The sequence below is a fragment of the Macaca nemestrina genome, chromosome 2 (assembly GCF_043159975.1).
Source record: "Macaca nemestrina isolate mMacNem1 chromosome 2, mMacNem.hap1, whole genome shotgun sequence".
Taxonomy (NCBI): Eukaryota; Metazoa; Chordata; class Mammalia; order Primates; family Cercopithecidae; genus Macaca; species Macaca nemestrina.
This window is the reverse complement of record NC_092126.1, coordinates 161062732-161081461: the sequence shown is the minus strand read 5'-3', so window position 1 is coordinate 161081461 and position 18730 is coordinate 161062732. Positions and strand designations below refer to the sequence as shown.

Here is an 18730-nt window from a genome sequence, read left to right as displayed (position 1 = left end):
AAGAAGTCAGACACATAAGGCCCTGTATCATAATATTGCACCACGTGAAATGTCCACAATGGGCAAATCTACAGAGATAGAAAAAGATTAGTTGCTGTCAGGGGCTGTGGGGAGAGGTGAATGCAGAGTGACTAACAGGTTGAGGCAACTCAGTGAAGTGAAATTGTTTGAGTTGATAATGCTTGAGTGAAGGAAGCAGGAAAAGAGTGAGTGAGACGGGTACAATGGAAGGGAGAGGGATAATCAAGAGAATAAAGTCTCTTTAAGTGACTAAGAAAACCTTTCAAATTATTAATGAAATATCAGACAGCAAGCGCCAATGTTGAAAAGGAAATTTTCCTCACTGGGAAGCAGCACTATGTATAATACCTTTGGAAATGTTTCAGAGTTAGTAATTTATGAAAACAACATCCATTCTTGCTTAAAAGCAAACATTCTCAGTTCCTTCTGCCCCTGTTGGCTCACACCTGGATGCATTCCGACCTGTGTTTATGTGTCTGGGTTCAGTTCTATCATAATTGAACAGATATTAACTGTGATTAAATGTTCCAGAGATGCTCAAGTACCCATGCCTTGAACATTTTCTCCTGACCTAAATGAAAATGACTCTGTAGACTGTCTTCCTCCAAAGTCCATTCTCCTCTTTACCAATAGGAGGGGCTGTGTTCCCTCTTGCCATTTCCTTTCCAGGACCTGTGAAGCAGAGGTGTACCTGTCTGAAGCCTACAGCTGGGGCGGCTACCTTCCAACAGCAGAGCAGAGGGAAGGAAGCCATTCTCATTTGTACTGCGCGGGGAAGGGAAGCACACAGCATAAGGACTTGAGAGAGTTACAGCTGTGGTGTCCCCTGGCAGGTCATTAAAGTTTTAAAGCCTTATTACCTGTCCTGGGCTCAGTGTAACCATATGTCTTTGAGCTTTCTGGAACTGAGGAAAACGCTTTAAATCAGGATTGACAACATTGATTTTACTGAACACACTAGATTCTTCATAAGGGATTCTAGTTGGATAAAGGAAAGGAGTATCTTCAGGAGGAAAGAGATGCCATCGTTTCCTAATTAAAAAAAAAAAAGAAAAAAGATACAAGTTAGTACTCTGATCTTAAGACAAAACATGTAAGAAGGCAAAAGCTAAGTGTTCATTTTCACTCATTTAAATTCGATCCCTAAGGGAATACAAGCACCATCAGTGGTCACCTGGCCATCTCTGACTCAGCGCTAGAATCCCTCTGCAGATACTGGGTGGAAGGCTGTGTAGCAACTAAGGGGCTGCCTCATGGATGTCCCAGGACACCGTAAGGCAGCCTCTTGCATTGCTGGGACAGAATCTAGTTCGTAAGATCATTCTTTCTTATCTCAAATCAAAGTCTGCCTTCTCCAATTTTCATCCCTGACTCTAGAGCTATTCACAATAACCCCCACCCTTTCAAATATCTGTATTCTTATCTTATTCAGAGCAAACACTCATAGTTCCATCCACCAAATAGTTTCCAGACTTCTCCCTGTTTGGGTTATATATAAATTCCTTAAGTTAAACATTTGTTAAGTTAATCCATTAGGGAGTGGACATGCACAAATAACACCACATAAATAAAGCAGTATAATGTGGGAATTTTCAAAAAGAAAACTGTCAAATGTTTCTCACTTAAAACAGTTTTGAAAATGGAGGTAATAAATTCTAACTCACAAAACACTAGACACACCTATGCTTTATGCCAATAGGGGGAAGACATCTGAGGCAAAAGCAAGGGAAGTATGAGAAAAAAAAGAGATCTAGACATCTAGATGTTTAGATGGGGAGGCAAAGAGAAAAGAAGGAAAAACCTAGTTCTGAGAGAAGAAGCCCAAAGCCCTCTAGTGACCCCTTGCAGTTGTTAGAGTGGGACTATCAAGTCCTTTCAGAACCAAGAAACAGGGGCTGCTGTTTTCGAACTAAGTAGTATATACTGAAGTCTTATTTTGCTTTAGAAATTTGAAGGTTTTATAGAAATAATGAAATGCTTTACTCTTCAGTAAACATTTACATTCAGGCCATGTGTGGTGGCTCACTGCCTGTAACCTCAGCACTTTGGGAGGCCAAGGCAGAAGGATTGCTTGAGGCCAGGATAGAGACTAGCCTTGGAGCCTGGGAAACATAGCAGTACCTCATCCCTATAAAAATTTTTCTGAAAAAATTAGCCAGGTGTGATGGTGTGTGCCTGTAGTCCTAGCTACTCAGGAGGCTGAGGTGGGAGGATTGTTTGAGCCCAGGAGTTTTGAGGAAGCAGTGAGCTATGACTGTGCCACTGCACTCCAGCCTGGGTGACAAAGCAAGACCATGTATCTAAAAAAAAAAAAAAAATTCATTTCGGAGCTATAAGGCAGTCTATCAGTTTACACAGTCATCAGTTTAAAAACCATTGAGGTTCAAAAGCTGTTTGCCCAATCTTAAAGCTTTAATTTAATTTAAGCTTTAAGAGCTGCTCCATTCCACTGTATTAGTTTGAAAGCAGTTTTCAGTATCAATATTCTTCGAATGTTAGAGTTGGAAGGGCTCTGAAGAGATCATCAGTCTAATTTCATTTTCAAAGTAGTGGCAGAAAGACTCAGAGCTTGCTCAGTGTCACTCACTGGGGTGGTGGTAGATTCAGAACGAGGTCACAGATCTCCTGGCTTCTCCAGATCCCAGTTCCTTCCCCTGCACCATAGCAATATTTCCCAAAGGAATAGCCATAATGATAACCATCCCATCCAATCTGCTTTGTTTGGCTTAAAAAATGTAAAATGCATGAATCCTTCTATCAGAAAAGGTATTCAATCACCATGCGATCTCCTGCTTTAAAAACCTCTCATGCTTCTGGATGCTGAAGGAACAGAGAGTAACAGTGTTTGCCTGGAAGTCAAGACACTGGGGACTCAACCTACCTGCCTTTCTGGTCTACTCCCTCTGTCTCCAATGCACAACATATACTGGACAAATTAAGGGGTCCTCTCTACACCCCATGCTTTCTCAGGGTCCCTCTGCCCTTCCTATCTGGGTCTTTCGAGCACTTATCTATCCTTCAAGGCCCACCACAAATGGCAGCTCCTCTGTGAAATCTTCCCTGATCTTTCCAACAGGAACATGACCTCTTCTACTTCTCAGTCCTACAGCTCTGTGAAACCTTCCTCTAGAGCATGGGCATTCTGCCTTGTATCACGGCTGTCTGTCGGCTTGCCTGCAATCTGGTTGTGAGCTCTCCCACGGTAGAGATGGTGTATTACTCCCTCACCTCTGTACCTACTGTAACACATGGTCCCTGTACAGAAGGATACTCAATGGGTATTTACGAAAGCTATTTTATTATTCCAGAGTTATATAAGGCCAGAAAATGTCTTATTACAAAGTTAAAAAAAAGTGATATTAACTTTATATCATAGAAAGAATTCAGGTATTTTTTGATAATGTTTTTCCAACTTGAATTTCTCTGGCTTGTTTCCCAATTCAGAACACATGGACAGCAGCTACTTAAAATGTTGTCTCTCTTACCAAGTTTAAGGTTTTAGCCTGTTAACTCCACAAAGGTTGAGACCACACTCATTTGATTGACTCTTGCATCCACAGTGTGTAGCTCTGTACCTGACACATTCTGTGCCCTTTAATAAAGATGAAATGCATCAGAGAGTGGATAGCTTCTACCATTCTGTAATTTTCAGAGTTCTTCACATGTGAAATGTATCCACAGACATACTGACTGTTTCTCCTGAACCTATTCACAATTCTTTTCACATCTAATAGGTCTGAGAACTTGTACATGGCCTTTTCTGTTTTACTCTCTGTGCTGCCCTGTAAATATCCCACATGACCAGGAGAAAAGACTGGGGCATCATTAATTAGGGGAAAATAAGGCTGCACATACATCTGAGTACATCCTCCAAGTGGCATAAACACTTAAGACTCTCATAGAACTCCAGAAACCAGAAGCACTGCCTATCCCTTCTAGAGTCCACAGATAGATGGAGACAAAAACTGACCTAAGGTAACAATACACTGTATTGTGTCAGGTAGGCACAAACTAAAATTTAGAGTTTAAAGGGTCCAGTATTTTTCAAATCAGGATCGCTGGCATCCCTTGGAGGGGAGCTTGAGGGCAACAGTGGAGCCTCTTCCTTTCAACAAACTGCTGTGCTCTTATTTATTTAGATTTGGAGAAAGGGTGTTCCCATTTTAAAATAAAAGTTTGAAAACTACAAACTCATGTAAAAAAGAAAAGCTAAGCATAGGCTGGGCATAGTGACTCACACCAGGACTTTGAGAGGCCAAGGCAGGAGGATGGCTTGAGGCCAGGAATTCAAGACTAGCTTGAGCAACGTAGAAAAACTCCATCTCTAAACAAAATTTTTTAAAAATTAGCTGGGCATAGTGGCACACACCTGTAGTCCTAGGTACTTGAGAGGCTGAGGCGGGAGGATGGCTTGAGGTCTAGGAGTTAGGATCACGCATTGCACTCCAGCCTGGGCAACAGAGCAAGACTCTGTCTCAAATGTCTCTAATTTACAAAAAAAAAAAAAAAAAACCAAGCAGAGAGCTGTCTAGCTGACCTGGGAGTGGAATCCCAGAATTCTAGATCAACTCTCTGAAGACAATCCTGATCACGGCAAAGCACTCACCTGTAAACCACCATTTTAACTGTTCTCATTTCACAGAGGAGAAACCAAAATCAGAGGTTAAGAGGTCTGCCCCAATCATAAGGCAGGCTAACAGAATGGGGCTGGGACTACACCTTGGGGTACTGCCCTATTCTCTCTGCCACCCCTGATGCATGCATGCACAGGTGCACACACACACACACACATACACACACACATTACCTTCCTTGTACCTGGAATACCAAGTTACAACCATAGGAGTCCAGATGACAGGGTGTGTGGGCTCCCAAGGAGCCAATCCACAATGTACTTTCCTGTCCATTTCTTCCAGGAAACCCGAAGTCAGACCATTTCACATCCTGTTTTGAAATAAAGTTGCAATCCATCAAGAACTAACCAACTTCTCTGTATGGTAATGTTGCCCATTTTCACTTGCACATCTGTTATTTGGCAGTTGGAATATTCTGTTATGGAAAATGCTACAGATGGAAGAGGTTAGGTTTCCAGGGCAGTTCAAGAAATCTTTCTAGCCAATAACATATTTGAATAACCACACTAATAGTAATCATTCAACAAATATTTACTGACTACTTACAACATGCCAGGCACTGTTCTGGAAGCTTGTAATGAATCAATGAACAAAAGAGACAAAATGCCCACTCAGATGAAGCTTACATTTTAGAGTTGGAAACAGACAGGCTTCTGCTGATATTTAGGGAAAGCGTGTTTTGGGCAGTTAAAACAGTGAATACAGTGGAAACGTCATTATTTCAAATATCTCTGAGACGCAACCGAGGAAGTCAGAAATCCTTATTCCCTCTAAGCAGTGCATATATTTGTGTATATATGCAACTTACTAACTTTATGTACTTCAATGACCACATAAAAGAAGCCTTCTCCTACATTAGTGGGGTTACTTAAAACTATCAATGCTGGAGCCTTAGCTCATACCTACTAGATCAGTCTTCAGGTGAGGGTGTCAAAGTACATCTTTTGAAATATACATCCATGGATGGCTTTCAATATACTCCCCAAAGTCATGAACTTCTTAAGTGCAATGATCTTTAGAACAGAGACAGCACAGTGCTCTGGACTTAGACTCTTCATATGCCTGGTTCTGTGGGCAAATCCTGCTCAAGTCAACTACTGGGAAAAGCCTATACTTTTAGAAGCCAACGGTGCATTTGCAGCACAGAAAAATAGGGTCACACATAAACCGAAATCCATGTGATTAAACAGATTTATAAGCTAGAAAAGAAAAAGAACATACTAGTGAACCAGGCATGATGGTTCTGCCTTATTTTTATTTTACTCACGAAATTTTCCTTTTGGTTTTAAAAAACAAAAGCAAAGAAAAAAAAACCACTTCTATGTGCAGAACATCATTCTCAATGCTGACACTCCTTTTATCAGTAACTGCAGTCCAAATTTTCTATTTTTAGAGGGAAAACATTAACAGCTGTATTCAAAAAGAAAGGATTTTAAAGAGAATTTAATGGATGGTTTTGAGGAAGACTAGAAAGGGCACTTTTTTTTCATTTTTGTTTTGAGTGATGAAAATGGTTGAATACGTGCACATAACTAATGTCTGACATAGAAGGGGGAATTTTTGCAAGGTCAGCACCACTGTAAATGCATATGGCTCACATGTGGCAGTTCCAGTGGGTGGCAAAAATCCTGTTCTCTCTGCATATAGCCTATAACCTCCATACTGGGAGCTTACCCCTGTTTTCTCAATGCCTAACTTAGTACCAGGCTCAGGGTTAGACCTTGGAACACACTGGCTGCTTGGGAGGGAAAGAAGAATCCACTGACTTATGATGGTTAAAATAGTTCAGGCCAATGACATTTTTGAGCATACACCTGGTGTGATGCTGGGTGTTGGGGATACAAAAATTAATGTAACACAGGCCAACCCTTCAAATCTAATAATGGGCGATAATCCTATAAACAGAGCCTTTCAACATGATGTAACAAGTGCTCTGACACAAATATGCAGGAAATGCTTTAAGATCACAGCAGGAGAGCCCTGTACCCAAGCAGGGAGCTTAGGGGAGGCTTCCAATTAACCTGGTCCTTGTTGAACAATTTACCACACCTCAGTCTGAAGAATTTAACTAAAGGTAGCTGAAAGCCATTCAGTATAAAAAGGAAAAAAGAGACTTGTCTTAGCTAAGAAGAGACAGGTTATGTGATTCTTAATCTTATAGATACGTCCCTGCAGGAATCTAATGAATACCAAAGCCCCTTCTCCTCAGAAAAAGCACACATGAAATTTCATATATACTTTCAAAGAAGTGACAGACCAACCCCACATGAAAAACCCTGTTCTAGAGCCCTGCTTTGGAAAGAATCACTGAAGAAAGATTTTTCTACAGGGTGAGGTTACTGTATGAGAAACTGAGGAGAGGCTTCCCTGGCCTCTTGTCTAACAGTAATGACTTGAAAAGCAAAACTGTCAGCCAGGTGTGGTGGCTCATGCCTGTAATTCCAGCAATCTGGGAGGCTGAGGTGGGAGGACTGCCTGGGTCCACGAGTTCAAGACCAGCGAGGGCAATGTTTGGTGAGGCTCTGTCTCTACAAAAACTTTTTTTTAACAAATTGGTTGGGCGTGGTGGCATGCACCTGTGGTCCCAGCTACTCAGGAGGCTGAGGAGGGAGGATCATTTGAGCTTGGGAGGTTAAGGCTGCAGTGAGCTGTTTGCACCACAGCACTCCAGCCTGAGTGCCTGAGTGACAGAGCAAGACCTTGTCTCAAAAAAAAAAAAAAAAAAAAAAAAAAGCAAAATTGTCAGTGTAAAAATAGACAGCATTGAGAGTTGGGCTTCTCTGCCCAAGTAAGTTTAGCTACTTATGGGTAGTCAAATGTCTGAAGTCAATGTGGGCCCAGGAATCTGTCTTGAGTCTTGCTAGAAACAGGAGGCCCTGTTTGGGTGCTACATCTGTAAAACCAAAAAGGGTGATCAGTAGGGTGATCTGTCCTGGAGTCTACTCACACATACCTCAAGAGTTGGAAAAATCTTTAAAAATCATCTATTCTCAGAAAGTTCTATTCTACACCATCCCTGAAAAGAGCAAAAGTAGCTAGCTTGGGAGGGAAAGTAGCTAGCTGGTTGACCACTTACTACAAAATCAGTATCTACTTCCTGGTAGCTTACAGAGGAGGATCCTAGGTTTGCTTTCTATAACTAAAGAGAACAAGTTTATTTCCTGCCAAAAATTGCTATTTTTAAGTTATCAGAAAGACTGTCCAGCTTCTCCTTTATTATTATTATTTTTAACCTAGATGCAGCAGCATTAACTTTTCCTTCCAATTGCTCTTCTCTCAATTTCCTTTATTTGTCAACAGGCCTAAAGCCTGGCTCCCAAACTGAACCCCAGACACAGTCTACACAGAACCCGTATCCATGGAATTGTAACATTCCATGACCCGGACATCATACCATTAATGCACTGTCAGACGGCACTTTTCTTTTTAAGCAACTAAATTATACCAAGGCTAATATTGGGCCTCCCTCTCTCTTACTTGCAGACTGTTGCTTAGCATATCTCTTCAGCCTTGACTTATAGTCAAGGACCAGCCTAATATTTCCTAATTTTCCTTGTGATTTACTATTTGACTTATGGATTATTTAGAAGTTTAAGGTTTAATTTCAAATATTTGGGGATTTTTCAGCTATCTTTTTGTCATGAATTTTTAATTTAATTCTGTTGTGGTGAGAGAACATACTTTGTATGACTTAAATCCTTTTAAATTATTGAAACTTGTTTTATAGCCCAGAATATAACCAATCTTGATAAACATTCCATGTGCACTTGGAAATAATGTGTTTTCTGTTGTTGGGTGGAGTGTTTTATAAATGTCAATGAAATCAAGTGGATTGTTCAAGTCTTTTGTGTCCTTACTGATTTTCTGTATATTTGTTTTACCCATTATAGAGACAGAGGTATTGAAATCCCCCTGCTATAATTGTATATTTGTGTTTTTCTCACTTTAGATTCGTCAGTTTTGTTCATGTATTTTGAAACTGTTATTGGGTTCATACACATTTGGGATTATTATGTCCGCTTGGTGAATTGACCTTTTATTGTGATAAAATGACCCTCTCTACCTTGGGTTTCCTTGTTTTGATGTTAACTATGTCTGTCTCCTCCTTTGAATAGTATTGGCATGAAAAAGGAGTGCTTACTATATGATTCCATTTCTACGAAATTCTAGAACTGCCAAACTAACCTGCAGTGACAGAAAGTACTACATCAGTGGTGTCTGAGAATGAGGGTGTAGGGAGAGACAGGTTATGAAGGGACACTGGGAAACTTTTGGACATGATCAAAATGTTTGTCATCTTGAATGTGGTGATAATTTCTTGGGTGTATATATACGTAAAACTTAATCAAACTGTTCACCTTAAATATATGCTGTTTATTATATATCAGTTATACCCCAATAAAGTTGTGTGTGTATTTTTTTAATACAATGCTATTAGTACACTTTGATCCCACTGTCTCGACACTAGCAGTTTTGTTCACCATTGCATTTGTACCATCAGTGCAAATGTCAACACTGTGAAATAAGCAAATATCACCTTAGAAGTATTATGAAAATAATTTTTATCTCAAAGATCCTCTGAAAGGTTGTCAGGGACCCCCAGGGGTCTATGGGCCACTCTGGTTTACAACATCACAACTGTAATTACTCTATGTTCTTCTGTTCTGACTCCTCCTCTAAGTAATTCTAAAACAGTTTCTTATGAAAATACATTTTAAGTCATACTCCAGATTAAAATTGAAATACTTTAATCATGTTCACAAACGTTTTATAACTTAAAATTATATAAGGATAGCATTTAAGACCCTCCCAAGTATGGCTGACACCACCTGTCTGCTCTGCGTAAGGCCCTGTCCAGTCTCCTCACTGACCTATGCTCTCTCTTACCTCCTGGCCTCTGCTCATGCCCCTTTCAATTTCTGCCTGTTAAAGTTCTATGTTTTAGGACCTGGCTCAGGTTCAGCCTTGGCTATGAAACCTTCTCAACCACTTGTACCCATATCCATCTGTCCCTTGCCTTCCTTCCTATATGTTTTATTTGGATTACTATTTAAATGGTAAGTGACACAGAACATTTGTGTCCTCCTGTTCCTTTAACAATATTGTAAGCTCTTTGGGCTATATTTTATAATTTTTTACTCCTGTAAACTGCTAACATACTGCTGAATACATAATAGGTATTTGAATGATTACATAAGTGGATTTTTTCCTACTCTTACCATTTCTTGTTTTGATATTTCTCTGGGTCTTTAGGACCCCTCAGAGAATGTTTTGACTTAAACCCCTAGCTTCACCTTTGTCAAATTCTCTGCGGCTTCTAGTTAATCAGTGTAGCATTTGTCAGCCTTGGTAAGAAATTCTTAATCTCCCTGGCTCTCTACTAGTTTTGTAAGTTTTTACTTACAGCCTCTACTTGAAGTTTCCTCCTATTAACTCTTTTCTTCCACAAATTAAATTTATCTATGAAAAATATGTATATTGATAAATATATTGGTATGATTGGAAAATATCCTGTAGCCTCAAGATGGCCTAAAAGTATGATTTTGACACTTAACTGACTTTTGTGTATAGCAAATAAAATTAATCTTATTATTTTTTAGTTATACATCATATCACTGACTAATCTAAATAAAGCACTTGTTTTGAACATTTTGTTCTCTACTTTCCTAGAAAGGTAGGGAATTTGTGACAGTACAAAACAAAATTTCTTTCTTTCAGACTCATTAGGTAAGAATGACGGGTTTTACCTTTTGCAATTATCAGTAAGTATCATCATAATTGAAGTCATTAAGAATCAACATGTAATAAAAGGAATTTTGCCCCAAGAATGCTTCTCAGGTAGATTCCATTTGACATTGTGATTTGAATTGGCTACTGAAGGTCAGGAGCCTTGTTAAGTCACCAGGTCACAGATTCCCAAAATACAGTAGATGGAAGAATAGTTGTAACATGTCTTGGACTTTAAAACATAGCTATGAGAGCATGTTGAAATTGAGGCAGGTGATTTGATAATGAATAATGGCATCTGATGGCCAGTGATGCTTTCTGATGAGACAAGTTGGAATGTAAGAATTAAGGTGTTTATCGAGCCTATCGGTGGGTAGAGAGTTAATTACCTCTTTTCTGTTTATGTACCTAAGGTAATTTTTCTAAGGAAAAAGAAACTCAGACAATTGCTAATGTACAATGTCAATTTAAGGGGCTGTTTGAAATTTGGATTGAAATAGTTATCCTTTGTAAGTTTTGGAGAGTAATTATAATTAATTGTATTATTTTAAAAGTTATATTTTGGGCTGGGCATGATGGCTCATGCCTGCAATCCCAGCACTTTGGGAGGCTGAGCAGGCAGATCACTTGAGTTCAGGAGTTCGAGACCAGCCTGGTCAACATGGTGAAACACCATTTCTACTAAAAATCTAAAATTTAGCCAGGCACGGTGTATACTCCCAGCTACTCGGGAGGCCGACGCGGGAGAATTGCTTGAACCTAGGAGGCGGAGGTTGCAGTGAGCCAAGATCATGTGATTGCACTCCAGCCTGGGTGACAGAGTCAGACTCTGTCTCAAAAAAAAAGAAAAAGAAATACATGAGCCTGAAAGCTTCCTAAGACTTTTTTCTGATAAGAACAGTGGTATTAACAAACATGACTTTTTGAATAATGAAATGTATCAAGTATACTGAAAATGTGTCAACATTTGGAAGATCTACATAATTCAGTAAACCAATATTTTCCAAATGGTCCATGATAACATTACATAAGATCCATTCTGCGCAAGACAGACCAATGGATTTTATTACAAGGGTACAGAGTTCATTCATTACGGGTTCAGGTTTTATATTGCAACTAATGAGCCTTTAAGAAACTACCTCTCATCAAGTGTGGTGTGGTATAAAAACAATCCACAATTATCTGAAAAGGCTGTTATTAATAAATACTCCTCCCTTTTTCAGTTTCATATGTGTGTGAGGCAAAATTTTCTTCATATACTTTAAACAAACCAACAAATTGCAATAGCTTGAATGGAGAAGCAGAAAATCCAGCTGTCTTCTTACAGCCAGACATCAAGGAGACATGCCAAAATGTACAACAATCCATCCCTCTGATGACATTGAAAATTTTTTGAATATAGTTATTTTCTTAAAAATATTATTATGTTAACATATAGCGGGTTGTGTCATTTTAAATAAATTAATAAACATTTTTAAAATGTACCCATTTTAATGCTTAACTACCCACCATTTTATGACAGATATAAGAAAGCTTGAAACACAAGTAATAAGACTTGGTAGCTGAATGAATTAAACCAACATAGGTACCTGTGATGTAAGAAGACTTGGTGCCCAGAAAATTTCGAGACAAAAGGTGATATAATCCTAATGGATGTGGTTATTCATAGCAGAATTAATTGCCATAATATGAGCTGACAGAAAACTCATTCAACTCAAAATATCAGATTTTATAAGGGCTCAGTTAGAATTCCAGCACATTGCCAAAAAGACTGCCCTTTATATCCGCACTTAATGGACAGGTCACATACTGCTCAGTGCTGCCTTGCCTGGGATGAGACAGAACTACTGAGGTCAGATCAAAGACTCATCCAAGGCAGAGTGAGCCTAGACTCAGGACAGAGAGTCCCAATGGGACTGAATGTATGCACACCCTCTGTAGGCACAGTAGTCATCAAAGCTCTGGAGTAGCTAAAGCTCTGAAAGCAGACTATTTGGGTTACCCCTTTGTAGTTGTATAATCTTAGAAAAGGTTTACTTAACCTCTTTGGGTCTCATTTTTCTTAAAATGGGGATAATTATTAAATCATAGAGTTACTTTGAGGATTATAAATGTAAAACATTAGAAAAATTCCCCCCAAAAGTAAGTACTTGATCAATGTTACTATTAAGCAATATTTTACCTGAAATATGGAGTAAAGTACTAGTCTGATTTACAGAGTGGTGGGGGGTGAGTATGAGAAACATAACAAAACACTTTTAAAGTTAACTATGAAATCTGTAAGTTCCATAATTAAAGAACCATAAAGTGATCACAATTAAGGTTGTAAGAAAAAACATCTACCTTAAAATTATCATTTAAAAATGAGTAAATAGTAGATTTGGTATTGACTTTGAATTCAGAGTCATTTACTGAGTGTTTTTAAAACCTATGCATTTCTTTCATGGGTAAGAGAATGAAAATACATTCTCAACAACAATGACAGGCTGGGTGCAGTGGCTCATGCCTGTAATCCCAGCACTTTGGGAGGCCTAGGTTGGTGGATCACTTGAAGTCGGGAGTTCGAGACCACCCTGGCCAACATGGTGAAACCCTGTCTCTACAAAACCATACAAAAATTAGCTGGGTGTGGTGGCAGGCACCTGTAATCCCAGCTACTGGGGTTAGGGGGTGGGCGGTGGCTGTGGCAGGAGAATTGCTTGAACCTGGGAGGCAGAGGTTGCAGGGAGTTGAAATTGCGCCACTGCATTCCAGCCTGGGTGACAGAGACTCCATCTCAAAACAACAATGACAACAACAACAACAACAACAAAACTATGGGTCAAGGTGACACATTTTTCCTTTTTTTAATATAAAAAAGCAAAATTAAGCCAGGCGCAGTGGCACATTCCTATACTTCCAGCAACTCGGGAGGCTGAGATGGGAGGATCTATTATAATACCTATGTTAACATCAGTATTTACATCTTGACTCAACATAAAAAAGAAAAATATACACTGAATGGAAAATTACTGAGGAGCCAAAGAACTATCAGCCTATGAAAGCCAAGTCCAGAGAGTGGGTGGTGGCAGAGAGGAAAAGAGGTGAACAGCCTGCAGGGATGGTGAAATATTTCTCTCCACAAAGAAGGGGCAGGAAGAAGGACTCTGGAGCCTTGGCCTGAGTGGGGGCAAGGCAGAGTCCTCCAAACAGCCTCTGGAATGGCTCCCATTCCTGCCCCACACCTAAGACACACATGGAAACAAGAACAGAGAGTTTGCAAAATTATCTCACAAAATAAACTGCCAGTTTAAGGTAGAAAACATTTAAAAGAAAAGAGGATATGGTAGTCTGGAAACTCTTGTTGTCAGTTATGTCAACATACGGCAAAGAACTTCCATAATTTTACTTCTGCAAGTCACTCCCACACTTCTACAGGGCTTCCGCTACCAAATACTGGAAGCCAAGTGTTCTCTGCCTCAGGCCATGAACTGCCAGATAAAACAGCTGTCCAAAACCCCTAGAGCAGGTAGAAATTGCAGCAGCAGCCTGGTCACAGCCCAGGGAATGCTCCTTCACAGAATCGGCTTTATGCTTTCATCTGCCTCGCTGACGCGACAAGAACTTACATGGAGGTCAGGAGGCAATGAAGTTTTACATACAATCTATGCTTCTAACATACTCCAAACCGACTCAAGCACTGTTTAAAAGCAAACGAGGGTGTATAGGAAGTTTGCGAGCAGGAAAACAAGGAAGCCTGCTCATCTGTGTGAGCCAAATGATACACTTCTCTTCAGCAAACTTTCGGTTTGAGTGGGTGAAATATCCAGGACTCATGGCGATTACTTATGAGAGAAAAAGGCAGAGAAGGTGCCAGGGAGATTCTAATTTGTGTGTTCTTAAAAACAAATTCCTACCAAGATTAGAAGGAAGGTTCTGACTTACCTGGAAAATATCTGTCTTGTCTTCAAATAGACTGACAAAATATTTATAGTCAGCATAAGCCCAGAACTTGGAATGGTCATAATCTCTAAATGGTCCAGAAATACTAGACTGGTCACAGTTCCAGGTCAGAAACTCTTCGAGTGTAGCTTCTACATAACTACATGTAGTTTCAAACTGAGGAACTGCAATGTAAGAGAATGCAACTTTAAATGTATAATGAACACATTTCCTAATTATTGTTGTTTTTTAAAAAATAAAGATGATTTCAACCAAAACATTAACTTTGAAGACTAACTAAAAATTCGTTTTGAGCCAGGTGTGGTGGTGTATGCCTGTAATCCTAGTTTCTCTGGAGGTTGAGGCAGGAAGACGGCTTGAGTCCAGGAATTTGAGACCAGTCTGTGCAACAGAGCAAAACCTCATCTCCAAAAAAAAAAAATTAATTAAAAAATTTAAAAATTGATTTGTACTTATTATATAATTAGAGCCATTTATAAAATTCACAATACTGAGGATTAAACATAAAAGTATAAAGCACAGTTTTAACCTCAAGATTAAAGACTACCCTATGAGTAGATTTAGTAATCCAAACTTGAGGATTTAGTAAATAAAAACTTGAGGCACCATATAGTTAAATGCAAAATTTTATGCTGCTGACACTTGAAAAAGGCAAAGATCACTAGAGATGAGGGTTGATCAGGAAAGCTTCAAGAAAAGGTATCTTATCTGTCCACAGTGGCTTGCTATTATGGGTGTGACCCCAGTGAGTCAAGATTGGAGTCTCAGATTGACACAGACTATTCTTCTAAAAGAATGATGAAATTAATTTTATTTTTGCAACTTAAATGAACATAGGAAGTTAATATTTAAGAAATCTGATTATGACTTCCTTTACAAAACATGAAATCTTTTCAAGATGTGATATAGATCAGTTAGCACAGTGCTTGACACAGCAGATTTCAGTAGATGTTCACCACTATTTTTTATTTTTTGTTTTTGTTTTGAGATAGGGTCTTGCTCGTCATACAGGCTGGAGTGCAGTGGTGTAATCTCGACTCACTGCAACTTCTGCCTCCCGGGTTCAAGTGATCCTCCCGCCTCAGCCTCTCAAGTAGCTAGGACTAGAGGCATGTGCCACCACGCCTGGCTAATTTTTGTATTTTTTAGTAGAGATGGGGTTTCGCCATGTTGGCCAGGCTGATCTTGAACTCCCGGCCTCAACTGATCTGCCCGCCTGGGCCTCCCAAAGTGCTGGGATTACAGGCGTGAGCCACCGTGCCCAGACAATGTTAGGCACTATTATTAGTACTTCTTATCCATTCATATATTTACTTGGAACCCTTTAAAAGTCAGCTGAATCAGTAGCAAGAAGAATATGAATATTCTTCTTTCAACGGCTTTTATCTTTTCTCTACGTTTCTGCCTGTAACTGCTTAGAATTATCCAATCATCTTTTTCCTTTCCCTTCTTTTTCCTAAGCCACAGAATGGCAGAGAGGTAATAGAGACAGGGTGTATGTCAACGAATCATCCTAATTCATCCACTTTAACTTGTCACCTCACTTTGAGAAGCAGGAGAACTTAACTAGGGCACATTTATCTAAAATATTAAAATATACATATTCAAGAACTATTTAAATTTTAACAATTTTTGTAAAGCACTTAGTGCCTGGTACATAGTAAACAATCAATATACATAAACTCTTAACATATCAACATTGGCCAGGCATAGTGGCACATGCCTATAATCTCAGCGCTTTGGGAGGCTGAGGTGGGAGGACTGCTTGAGCCCAGGAGTTTGAGATTAGCCCGGGCAACATGGTGAAACCCTGTCTCTATAAAAAATACAAAAAAATTAGCCAGGTGTGGTAGTATGTGACTGGAGTTCCAGCTATTCAGGCAGCTGAGGCGGGAGGATCACTTGAGCCCTGGAGGTTGAGGCTGCAGTGAGTAGAGACTGTGCCACTGCACTCCAGCCTGGGTGACAGTGAGATCCTGTCTCAAAACAAAAACAAAAACAAAACAAAAAAATTACCAACTTCATCAAAAATTTATCATAAAAGCACAGAAGTACATAAAGTTTAATTCTGACAAACAAAAGTGCATGGGGCAAGAAAGCTGTATGACTCTGAGAAATAGGAGTCATTTCTAAAAGATTTAAGTAACTCCACCGTCTTAGGAGTTTTCACTTCCTAGAATTCAATCCAACTGAATACTAAAGCCATTAAATGAGCTACTTGCCCCTGGGGTGGACTAAGCAGGACTTTTCTGTTGAGGCCAGTTATCTCAGGCAAGCCTGATTTGCCGCCCCCAGAACCTGGCCTCATTAGAAGACTTCATTTTCTGTTATAGCAAGCTCTGCATGTTAAAAAATGTTAAATCTAAAAATGTAAAAATTACATATGAGAACTGTTACTGTCAGGGGAAAATTATCATGAATGGAATGAATGAAAATGACAGATCTTTTCATTTCCATAATGATTTCAAAATAGAATTTTTTCACTCTTTCCTGGTAGTAGCATCATCAAAGGTACTGCTCTGATTTTGTTATAATGACAATTTCTTTCTGGGTAGTACAGTTGTTATTCTTAGTTTGTCTTATGCAATGAAATTATTCCTTTCTAATTTTATCAAGATTCTTTCATTTAATGTTGAAGTAGTCTAGGCAACTATAATGTTCATCCTACTTACTGTAAAGTACTAGGTAAGAAGCGCAACTGAGGTCAGGATTTGGCAGTAGTGTACAAGCTGAGCTTGCTTTTAATTATTATAAAAAGGGGTCCTAAAATAGTTTTTGCACAACAGGATAACAACTATTTCTCCATTTTGTTAAACTTTCATCATTTTACAAGTAAGAAATAATACATGATGCCTAAACTCTAAACAGGTCTTTTGATCACTCTATCCCCCTGCTTTCAGATGTTCAGGGTTATTTCTACAACTGCTTGCCAAATTTACTGCCAACTGAGATACAACACTGCCACTGAGCACGTATCTTGGGAAACAAATCTGATCCAAAATGCTATGTGATGTTCTCTATCTGCTTCCTAAAATAAACTAAGGAACACATGATATTCAAAAATGCCAATTATTAACACTTCTATTTCAAGTATTCTAGAAAAATTCTAACCAAGACCTAAGACCTAAAACAGAAATAAGAAACATACTCAACAGAGAGGAAACAAAGTTATCCTTACTTTTAAAATCATATGCCTGTCTAACTAGAAAACCCACAAAACAACACAAAACTACCTAGGCTAATTAGTAGGTGCACACAATATAAACACACAGAAACAAATGGCTTTCCTCTATGACCAATCACAACCAGTTAGAAAACTGTAACAGGCAAAAATATTTCCTTCATAACAGCTATAACAAATTTACAATATTTTAAGGAATCTGTAGACCTATATAAAAACTATAAATCACTTTACTGAGACCCAAATAGACTTCGTAAGTAAAGATAACATGTTCCTGTGTAGGAAGATACAGTATTATAACAATGGGATTAATTAATTATAAAGCTTAATCAATTTTCATTTGAAATTCCAACAGGTTTCTTTACAGTGAGAACTTTGTGTAACTCTAAAGTTCATTTAGATATATAAAATTCAATAATATCTAAGAAAAAAGAGTAATTAGGGAGGATGAATTGTATATTCAAATATTAAAACACATACCAGTACTAAAAGCATGTTTTAAAACTGTTTTACTGGCCCCCAAACTGGTAGCTTAATATGTGGCCCAAAAACTGATGCTGGAATATACAAGAATATAGTAATATAATAAAGGTGATTTCCAAAGTCAGTAGGGTAAAAAAGAAATATTCAGTAAATGGTATTGGAATAAAATTTCCAAATTTAGCTATTTGTATAAAAAAATTCATTGAATACCATATAACAAAATAAGTAAGAAATGGATAGTTAAATGTAAAAAAGAAATCATTAATCAATTAGAAAAAAACTATTAGAATATTTCTCTATTTTCAGGATAAAGAAGGAATTTCTAAAGTTAAATGAAAATAAAAATGTTAATAAAGCATTATTTGATTATATAAAAATATAAAACTGTGAAGCTAAAATGAGAAAGCAAACAATAACTAGGAAGCTTATTAGTTAACAACACAGTCTTCTTTTTTTTCATCTGTTTTACTTATTTTTTTTATTTCTAGAGGCAGGGTCTCAGTCTGTTGCCCAGGCTGGTGGGCAGTGGCGTGGTCAGAACTTTGAACTGCTGGGCTTAAGCGATCCTCCTCCCTCAGCTTCCTGAGCAGCTAAGACTACAGGTGTGCACCATCACACCCAGCTAATTAAAACAATTTTTTTTTTTGTAGAGACAGGGTCTTGCTATGTTGCCCAGGCTGTTCTGGAACTCCCAGCCTCAGGTGATCCTTCTTTCTAGGCCTCCTACAGTGCTGGGATTATA

At 38.7% G+C, this 18730-nt stretch overlaps 1 protein-coding gene across 4 annotated transcripts in view; it reads right to left on the bottom strand.

Annotated features, from left to right (window-relative positions):
• Positions 1–18730, bottom strand: part of LOC105470278 (HSPB1 associated protein 1) — a 49977-nt gene that overhangs the window by 13362 nt on the left and 17885 nt on the right. For all 4 annotated transcript variants that reach the window (XM_011722095.3, XM_011722092.3, XM_024789275.2 and 1 more), the window contains exons 3-5: positions 14307–14488; positions 4829–4965; positions 882–1053 (exon numbers count right to left, since the gene is read on the bottom strand). In XM_011722095.3, coding sequence (XP_011720397.1) covers positions 882–1053; positions 4829–4965; positions 14307–14488 — 491 coding nt within the window. The remainder of the gene's footprint in view (positions 1–881; positions 1054–4828; positions 4966–14306; positions 14489–18730) is intronic.